The sequence below is a fragment of the Notamacropus eugenii genome, chromosome 5 (genome assembly GCF_028372415.1).
Source record: "Notamacropus eugenii isolate mMacEug1 chromosome 5, mMacEug1.pri_v2, whole genome shotgun sequence".
NCBI lineage: Eukaryota > Metazoa > Chordata > Mammalia > Diprotodontia > Macropodidae > Notamacropus > Notamacropus eugenii.
In genome coordinates this window covers 359712492-359723252 of record NC_092876.1, presented here as the reverse complement: position 1 = coordinate 359723252, position 10761 = coordinate 359712492, and the positions used below count along the sequence as shown (strand labels likewise).

The 10761-nt window shown below is 34.0% G+C and overlaps 1 protein-coding gene across 1 annotated transcript in view; it reads right to left on the bottom strand.

Moving 5' to 3' along the window:
- Positions 1 to 1365: 1365 nt before the first annotated feature.
- Positions 1366 to 10761, bottom strand: part of MORC1 (MORC family CW-type zinc finger 1) — a 190469-nt gene continuing 181073 nt past the window's right edge. Inside the window, exons 26-27 of the mRNA XM_072614049.1 lie at positions 4798 to 4992; positions 1366 to 2275 (exon numbers count right to left, since the gene is read on the bottom strand). Coding sequence (XP_072470150.1) covers positions 2138 to 2275; positions 4798 to 4992 — 333 coding nt within the window. The 3' untranslated portion in view covers positions 1366 to 2137. The remainder of the gene's footprint in view (positions 2276 to 4797; positions 4993 to 10761) is intronic.

Here is a 10761-nt window from a genome sequence, read left to right as displayed (position 1 = left end):
CATTGGATTCTAACCTGACCTATTCAAACATATTACTAATTCTGAAAAAAACAAAGGAGGAGAGGACAAAAGGAAAGATATTGATTTTAATTGTCAACATTCTTCAAGAATTTGAACCATTGTCTCCACAACGAAGAGGCCAAAAAAACTCCCAGAAATCAACTCAGTTGGCCAATGTTTGCTTTTCTTGTTACATGGAGTGACAGGGAAGACAGAGATCCCTTGCAAAATATTTTGGAAGAGAATGGCACAGTGTTATGCACAACACTGCCTGACAAAAGAACAAAAATCAGCTGAAAGTAAAAAAAAAAAAAGAGTCTGAGGAGGAATCTGATGTCAGATCCAGTTAAGTCAGATTATCCTAGAACAGTTAGAAATGAAATCACAGGGGCCAAAGTAAATAAATGGGAAATGGTAGGGATTTAGTGTTATCTCCACGCTGGTCTATTTTCATCGTTGATAATGTTGGGACAACCTTATTTGGACTCTGTCATTTCAGCACCTAATCATTACATGAGGAAGAGAAATAGTATGTGAGAAAAGGCAGCTGGAAGGAATAGCTGGACTTGTCCAAATATGCAGAGAAGAATCTGGTGATGGAGGTCACTTGATCTTTTAACCCTTCTCAGGCTGAACACTAGCATGCCAACTTGGCAAATATAGAAGTGAATAAAATACCCAAATGAAATAACGCTGTATTTTTGCCCTACATCCTTTCCGTGCTACAGTTAAATAACTTTTGTTCATTGCTAGACAGCCTATGATGACAGCTAGGGGGTGCACTGGAGAGAGTGGCTGCTGCTTCAGACATTCACAAGGTGTATGATGCTGGGCAAGTCATTTAATTAAGATCTCTCTCTAAGTTTCAATTTTCTTATCTGTAAAATGAGTCAGCTGAACTCACTGACCTCTATGGTCCCTTTCAGCCTTAATTCTCTTATACTGAGTGCCTTTCCTCTTGGGAACTCTGAAAGGGGCAGTGGGAAATTTACATGAGTTTTCCTTTTACTATTTTAAATTTTCTCAGGATTGCACAAAAATTAATACTGAATAGAGTCTTGAGAAAATAACAGGAATAGAGGTTGGTCTTGAGATGACATTAGTCTAGGGAACACCTTAGGTCCATGTGAGGAAATACCTCTGAGAGGGCGGAGAAATCAAACCATTGGTTCATGGTCTCACAGACAATGTGTCAAAGGGACAAGTGGCTGGCTGTCTAACCAGCTAATGACACTGCATCTATTACACAAAATGAATGCTTGTGTAATTTATAAATTATTTCTGTGGAGTCTAGAATTTCTTCCCATAGAAACTGAATTTACAAAATATGTCCAAAACATAATCAAATTATAAAGGTAACAGTTGTAAAGACAGAAACACTACTAACACAAGTTTTATTGTTTCTATTAGAAGTTACATACACTGCTAAGAGAAATACAAATTTTAGTTACCAAGAACAATATGAAAATTGCTTCCCTATTAACCCTATGTGCTTGAAACAAGAGATATTAAAAAACCTTAATGATAAAAATAGAATAATATAATTCTTTGTATGATATAAAATTTTTACCTGAGTTATTTCTTCCTCTTCTCTATAACATAACTCTAAGGAATCTTTTTCTTAATACAACCAAGAGGCATATATTTTACAGCTCAAAGGTTAGGATTTATATTACCTGCTTCAAAATGAACTGGCCTTAGTGAAGGGAGGTCAGATTCCCCACCAGCAGTCTCAAATGGAGAAGCACAAAACAGGATGGTTCAGCTCTTCAAATTTTAGTTTTGAAAGCTGCCCTTTTCAAGTCTTTACTTTTTTGTGACAAAAACCAAAACTGAAACCTGCTTAAATTTTCACCGTTCACTGTCCCTCATATGGGAGTCAAAGACGGTAAAGGCACTTTCTAAAGATGCTTGAATAGGTAGAGAGTATGAAATATCTACCAGAGGGAATTCCTTTTTTGTTTTGTTTTTGTTTCCTTAGACTCAATGATAAGCCAATTTTGTCCTTTATTTAGAGCAGAGATAAAATCACTGTCAAAACTACCCATCCTTATACAATTTTAAAAAATCAAAATTATGAAGTCACACCTCATTAATAGTTTTGAAAAAGGGGGTGGTGTATAAGGCATGTTTTCTTTTACTCTTCACAGAAAGGAAGAGCCTTTCTTGACTTTCTTGTCACTAGTTTTAAAGTGTTGGGTAGAAAAAGATTTTCTTCATTCAGTAAAGCTTCTATGTAACTGTCAATGTTCTCGAAGTCATCTGAAGCAGTCCTCTGAAAAAACAAAAACAACAAAAGAAACCCAAAAAAACAACCACTATTGAGCTTATTGGACCCCACTTCATCCTATCAGTTTCCCATCCCTGTTCTGACTTACTTGGTCTTTCACTATTTGAAAGACATAGTGTCTACCTCGGAAAACTTGGCCTTTTTTGCTGTCTCCACCCAGCTAATTCCTAACCTATTGTAAACCCTATGGCTTCCTTTTCTTATACTGCTGAAATGCTGAATTCTTAGGAAGCCATGCTAATTAGGTCTGCTAAGCACTCATTTTCTCTAACTTCAATTGGGATCTCATTGTTCTGCTGAAATCCTTTTACTGATCTTTGATTGGTTCGCTACAGCAATGGGATCTTGCCTCAAACTCTACTGACAAACTTCCTTAATTCTCTTTGTCCAGTTCCTTAAAATTTTCTATTTTGTTCTCACCCCCTTTTTTCCTCCTTACTTCAGTTAACCTGTGCACCTGTGTGCCCTGAAGTTAACCCCTTCCTGTGTGAGGGCCTTCACATATCTTACTTCCTTTGCAGGCACTGTTAGGATCATGACCTAGTTCTTCTCTCACAGACTTACTTGAGAAGATTTGATCATAAGGTTTCCCCCTCTTTATAATTATGGAATTAAAAACTTGAAAAATCTTCTTGAATTCTGTCTTCTTTAAGTCAATTTCTGACCTTTAATTCTTTCCTTACAGATCACATTTTCTAACCCTGGAATCAGTATCCTTGTGTTCTGATAAATGTTTAGCAACTAGCTCTTTGGGGAAAAAAAGGTATGCATGACACACTTTTAAGTTTAATATGGAATATTAACATTTTCTTTTAAGTCTAGATAATCAACAAAACAAATCATGCCCTCATCTGCAGCATTTGCCAATTTCTGAGTTGTAAATGCTCACGCTGAGAATTTAACAATTGGCTCTCCCAAGATGTAGAACCACAGCCCTGCTTGTAGGTAAAACTGTAAAGCAGGGAATCTATCTTCAGTGATTCCCCTTTTCCATCATCTTTCTTTGTCCCCCGCAGGCTAGAAGTTCTATCACTTGAGGCCTACCCTCCCTGCTCAGTAAGGTATCTTATTTGACTCATTTTTAAGCACACTAGCTTCCTTGTTATCTATGTCCATGCCTCACTTTCCTTAACATGATAAAATAGAAACAGAAATGGTCTCAGAGACAGAAATTCTGAATCTGAGTCCCATTTCTGATACCTATTAGCTGTGTGACTGAGCAAGTGACTTAAATTCTGTTTCCTCAGCTCTCAGAGAGATAATAATATTTGTACTACCTACTTCCCAGAGCTGTTTTGCGAAGAAAAGCCTTTTGTAAATGTTGATGGTATATAAATATGAAAGCTTATTTTTATTTTTAAAATGGGAAGTGAATGATAAAAAGGTTGACTGCAACCATTTTATTATGAAAATACTAGAACAGACTCAGTGGTATAATGGAGCAGGCTCATGTTGGTTCTTGAGAGTTGATTATTAAATTTCAGTTTGACCATTTATACTTCAGAAATAGGCAAACACTACAAATTAGGGATGGATTTATTGTTTTGTTGATTGTCTAGACTTACGAAAGTGACTTAGAAAATGTTAATAATGCAGATTAAGATTAAAACCATGTTGTGCACAAGATTTTTTTCCTCCAGAAAACCAGTCAAACATTTATCTAGGATATCTCTGTCAACAGCACTTTTCTTATGAAAAGAACCATTAATAATGGTCCTTTTTAGAAAAAAAATTTTTAATGAAATGATTTCTTCTTTTATTTCCTTCTACTTGCCCAAATTTTACGTATGGTTTGTTTTGTTTTTTTTTTTTTTTGGGAAAATAAAAATACGATGCTGGATGAAAATGAGTGAAACTAATTTTCTGTGGTAAAAATGTTAATGTATATTGCTACTGAAGTTAGTCAAAAATACTTCTATTGATCACATACTAGGATCATAGAATGTCAGAGTTGGGAGGCATCCTAGTGGCTCTCTAATCCCTTCATTTTAACAGAAGAGAAAACTGAGGTCCACAAAAATGAAGTGATCTAATAAAGATCATGAACAATCTGGCATTTTAAGGGGAAAAAAAGCATTCACGATGCATTAAATTTCTTTCTAGAGTATATTCAACTTTTAGTGCAGTTTGTTCTTATAACTGGGCAGTGTGGTGTCAGGAAGACCTGAGTCCAAATTTGGCGTCAGATATTTACTAGCTGTGTGATCCTTGGCAAGCTACCTAACCCTTGCCTCAGTTTTCTCATCTATGAAAATGAGCTGGAGAAAGAAAAGGCAAAGCACTCCAGTATCTTTGTCAAGAAAACCACAAATGGGGGTCACCTCAAGTCAGACACGACAACAACAACAAAATCCTCACAACCTCCATGTGGAAACTGAGACACAAGTTAGGAAAGTGTTTTGTCATAGTGATTAGATTAACAGTGACACTGGAAATAGTAAATAACAAACTTCATGTTCTCTTCATGATGGGCATCCCTAGGATTCAAAGTAAATGGCATCACTTACCAGATTCCAGTTACTCAGCAATGTTGCCACTTTTGCCTGAAGGCTTTTCAGTTTATTTTCAGTAATTGTTATTTGTTTTTCACATTGTTTATGATGAGCTTCATTATTCATTGCTGTCTTGTTTGCCTGCTGAGTTAGGGAGTGCATTTTCCTTCTTACTTTCTTTTCGTACTGGACCATGTAAACACTCCAGATCTGTGAAAGAACAAAACAGGTTTTACATTTCATTTAACTCTTTAAATAACTGAATTTTAATGTGTAAAATGGCGTTAATAACTTTTCAGTCCCTTCCTCTAGGTCACCACCCAGATTCTGTTTTTGTCCATTCATTTCCATTTGTTTTTTCATATAGAACTTAATAAATACTTGATCCATTAATATGGTCATAGGTAGCATGTACTCTATTCTTTTTCACTTTATTTCCTAATAGCTTTTAATATTCTTTATATTAGTCTAAAAGCTGCATTCTTTTGTTCTACTTCATTAATATACCACAATTTAATCATTAGTTATTAGCCATGACTCTCTTGCTGGATGTTTGGACTACTTTCCACATTTTTGCTTTTTCAATTATATAGAATACTGTTATGAAATGATAAAAGACAGGGGTTTTTTTTGTTTGTTTTTGAAATATTTTCATAATACATTCCTAGTAATGGAACTAGTGGCCAAAGGGTATTGTTTTCTGGGTAGCTTTTCCAGACTGATCTACAAAAGATGCTACATGTGTGAAATTTCACCAGCAATGAAGAATTATACTTATTAATTCATAGTTTTGAAAGCATTGTTTCTTAGCTTTCTTTTTCTTTTTTTTACCAATTTGATGAGTGTTAAAATATGATAGTACTTTTTTGCATCTATGTAGGACTCCTCTATAACCTAAGTGATTTATTTTTATAAACATTCCATGTGTGTTCAAAAAGCATTTGTATTCCGATTCTCCCATTAAATCTGTCAACTGAATTTTATTAAATAAGCTGTTCAGATTTCTGATTTTTAAACAAATTTGTCATATTCTGATAACAGAATATTGCAATTCCCTATTCTTATACGCATTTGGAATGACTTTGCATTATCTTTTCATTTCTACTTGTAACACTGTTAGTCTTCCTTTCACGAATTTAACTGCTGAAATTTTGGTGCACAAAAATTGAGAATTATTATATATTTCTTATTCATGTTTCCTTTCACCATCATATAACTTCTTGTTTTCTGATGTTTTATACTCTGAATTCCAATTAATTTGACAGAATTATTGCTACTTCTGCTTTTCTCTGAACTTAAAATTTCATCATCCATTTTAGACCGATACGTTCATTTTAATCTAAGCTACATGTTCTTGCATTAAATATTCTTCCTTCAATAAACATATCAGTGGATTTTATTTCTTGTCTACACAGGGACTTTTTATTTTATTGGGGAAATTCGGACCATTCACATATACTGTTATAAGCAATACATTCAATTGGCCTTCTATAGTTTTATTACTGTTCTTAATGTTTCATGAAAGTTGCAAAACCTATTTTAATCTATTACTTCTATAAAAACTGCTAAAAAGTAAATGAAACAAGCTGTATTTCTTTAAAAAGAAATAGAAGACATCTATTAATTCTAATATTTTCCTGAGTTTTAAATTCATTTTTATTATAGAAAAAGAGATTTCTTTTGCAACTGTCAGGTCCCCTTGTTACTACTGTTCATAATTTGGGTTAAATGGTTTTTATTTTATTGAGGTATTTTATCATTACAATGACCTTCAATGAGTTCCCTGTCTCAGATGATTCTCCATTCCAATCCATCCTCCAAATTGCTACACAAATGCTTTTCCTTATTCTAACCATGTCACTCTCCTACCTAATGAACTTTGGTGCCCCTCTATGATTATATATAAACTCCTCCATTTGGTTTTCAAAGTCATTAACAACCTGACCCCAGTTTATCTTTTCCTGCCTCATTATATACAATTCCTTTCCTTAATTCTATTGTCCAACCAAAGTGACCTTCTGTTTGTTCCTTACACGTGGAACTCCATTTCCATGTCTGCACTGGCTGTGCTCCATTCCTGGAATGTACTTCCCCATTATGTCCACTTCAAAGAAGATTTTACTTTGCTTGAGATATAGTTCAAGCACTACTTTCTACATAAAATCTTTCCTAATTCCCCAGCCCCCAAATGCACAGAACATCCATATTCAACATCATATAATTCATTCTGTATATATTTGTTCTGTAAACACATTTATTTGCATGTTTTTCTCAACACAATGTAAGCACCTTGTGTATACAATTTTTTGTCTCACATATTTATAGCTATTTAATCTTAACCATTAGTAACCTACTGAAATATACAAGTATATATATATATTAATATTTTGTTAAGAATTTAGGACCAATGTTATTCAGACTTTTTACCATCTTCTTTCCTTTCTCAATATTCAGAAACATTTTTGTCCTTATAACTGTGTAGTTTAGCAATTATGTTTCTAGCTAAGTAAACCTATGGTTTCTCTGAATTCTACATATCCTCTCTAGCTGCAGAACACTGCCTATTCTTGTCCATTCTGGAAAGTGTTTTTTCAGTAAGTTCTTGGATACAGTACCTAGCTTTTAAAAAATAATTCAGTGCCTCCTGGGATCCCTTAATGAAATACTTTTGTTTCTTGATTTATCTATCTGTGTGTTATTTTGTCCTACATATACATTGATTAATACTTCCATCTGTTACATTCTGAGTGCCTTTCACTGTTATTTTGGTTGTCCATTAATCTTTTCTTAACTTCATTTATTCTGCTATTTATTGCTTACACTGATTTTCTAAAAAAAAAAATCATTGGATATAATTTTTCAGTTTTCTTCACTATTCTTTCATCCCTTCTGCTTTTTAAATTGAAGTAGATTATTTCTTTAAGACAGCAATAGTTTACGAACCAGTATAATACCAGTTCAGCTCAGTTAAGCAAAAATGTTTCACTGAGCAAAGATCAAGGGAACCTTAGACATACAGTCAAGACTTAAACAATGATCTCTGGATATGATTGGGCTTAGCATTAAACATATAAGTAATACATATAAATACTTGAGAGCAAAGCAAATCTTAGGATCATTAGCCAGGTAAATAGTTAGAATAGTGACACAAAGCACTAAAAGTTAAGAAACTTTATAACTGTGAAGAATTTGCTCTCTTGACTAGTCAAGATGATATTCTCAAGTCAACTGAGCATGAAGAGAGAGAGAGCTATTTTGCGTCTTCTACAATTAACCCTAGAAGTAACACTTTTTGAAACCAGCAACATCAAAGGCACATAAGAGACTTTTTATGTGCTTCTGCTAAAGCCATAACAGCTAATCCCAGGATGCAGCAAGATTAAAGGTTGTAGGATGGGATATATGAGTCATTTGTGGAGATTAGGTTAAGCCTAATGAAGGAATGTTTAGCATCAGAAAGGTAGACAGATACTGACAGGAACTGCTGGCATTTCAAGGTTTGTTTCCAGAGTTTTCTAATTTATATATATTATATTCAAAGTACAGTGCTTGATGTTGGAGAAATAGAAGCATCATGCAAAGAACCTTGCATTTAGAATCTGAGGAAGTGGGTTCAAATCATGGTCTTTGAATCATGCCACTTTAAAACTTCAAATCTATATGACCTTGGGTAAATCATTTAACTCTTAATCACTTAAATAAAAGTATATACAAAAATGTAAAAACACATACAAACATATAAAAACACATCTAAAGTTAATAAATACATATGCACACCAAGTAGTGAGATGAAAGTAGTTTGAGAGGGAGAGGAAAGATTTAAGCTGTATGTTAAAGGAAGTGAGGAACTCTATGAAACAGAGATATGAAGGAACTACGTTCTAGGTATAAAGAATGGCCAATGCAAATACAAAGAGAAGAGAAATGCAGTGAAGAACAGAGAGAACACCAGTTTGGCTGGATCTCAGTTTTCAAAGTGGAATAATATCTAGTGAGTCTGGAAAAATAGTTTGGGATCAAGTTGCGATGGACTTTAAAAGCAAAATTTTTTGGTTTATCCCAGAGGCAATGATTAAAAGTGACTGGAAGTTGGTTGAATCAGGAGTGGAAGTGAGTGGAGGTACCCCATGGAAGTCAACAACCTCACTAAGAGAGAGCAGAGGAAAAAGAGGAGAAATCTCAAGACAAAATCTGGAGAACATGCACAGCTATATTCAGTTGTCTTTTAGTCATGTCTAACTGTTCATGATCCCATTTGAGGTATTCTTGGCAAAGATACTGGAGCAGTTTGCCATTTCCTTCTCCAGGTCATTTTATAAATGAGGAAACTGAGGCAAATGAGATTAAGTGACTTGCCCAGAGTCACACAGCTACTAAGTCACTGAGGCCAGATTTAAACTCAAGATGAGTCTTGACTACAGACCCAGCACTCTATCCACTGAATCATATAGCTGCCCTCATCCACATTAGGGGGTGTGATATGGAGGATGAACCAATAAAGGAAACTGAAAACATGTGACCAAAGAGGTAAAAGGTGAACCAGGAGAGAGTAGTATCATGAAAAAAAGAGGAAAGAGTATTCAGTTAGTCAGATCATCAGATTTCACAATTAAATTACAGTTATGGTAGGACAAAACTGTATTAATCTTTTCTGAGACCACTACTATGAAATCAGCAAAATACCTACTTTTGAACAATGTTCTCCTCTGCTAACCTGATATATCATTGTCTACAGTATACACTTAGCATTTGCTTAACGCCAACAAATTTGCAAATAATACAGTGTATCCTTTCTTGTAATAGGCTTAAGTTTTTTGGACATTTAGACACAATGCAGTAATTTTCCTTTAGATCAGTTAAAAAAGAGAACTAGGAATGTGAAATTATAGAATTCTAGTAAGTAGTCAAGGATGCTGTAAACCACTAGACAGACCTTAGTACTAGAAAGGAAAAATGGAAGCATTTATCTAACCTTGCTTCACTGATAAGGAAATAGAATTCCAGGGAAGCTGAGTGACTTGTGTAGGATCATACAGTAGTAAATATCAAAGGTAGGACTTGAAATAATTTGTTCTGATTAGGAATACAGTAATTTTGCCACTATCTCACAAAATCTTAAACTTCAAAAATGAGGTTTTTTCATGATTTACCTAAGGGCTGAGTTGTACCTTTTTGTGTGTATTTGTTTATGAGATGCAATATTGTAATAATGTAAAATTACAATATTGCAGTATTACAAAAATGCAATATTACAATAAACCGCTATGAATTGGGGGTAAGTTTGACTTTTGAATGATACTCAAAAAAGCATCCAAATATCATACATAAGTTTCCACCCCAAATGTCAACCTTTCTAAAAGTTACAGTGACTTAGTGATTTAGAACTAAGAGGGGCTTTAAAGTTTATCTAGTCTAATACTTTCATTTTATAGATAATGATGCAATTGAAGCAGGAACAAGTGAATTCAAGGTCAAGGTCACACAAGACCTGAATAGCTGAGTCAAAGTTTGAATCCACACTCTCTGATGCTAAATCCAAGGTTCCTTCCATTATATCATACTGTTAGAGAGGCAATTCCATATGATTAAAAAGTACATCATGTCACAAACATTATCATGTTTTCCTATTATACCTTAACAACTTTGAGAAGACACCATTAAGGGTGGAATAAGAAAGGCCCTTATATCATAAAAAAAAATGCAGTTCAGGGAACAGAAGGAAGACCAGAAAGGAGTATAGGCAAGCAGGAAAGCTCTGAAAAAGACAAGTTGAATGTATTATATACTTAAAAAGAAAATCAATCTGTGCATAATGGAGATTATATATAGTATAATCTTTTTCTGTTCTACTCACTATACAGAAATGCCTAATTTACTTGGTGTTTGTTAAGTTCAGAATAAATAAAATAAAATAAATAAGTTCAGAAAAATAAAACAAAAAATATTTTTAAAGGCTTTATTCAAATTGGGATGCAAAAA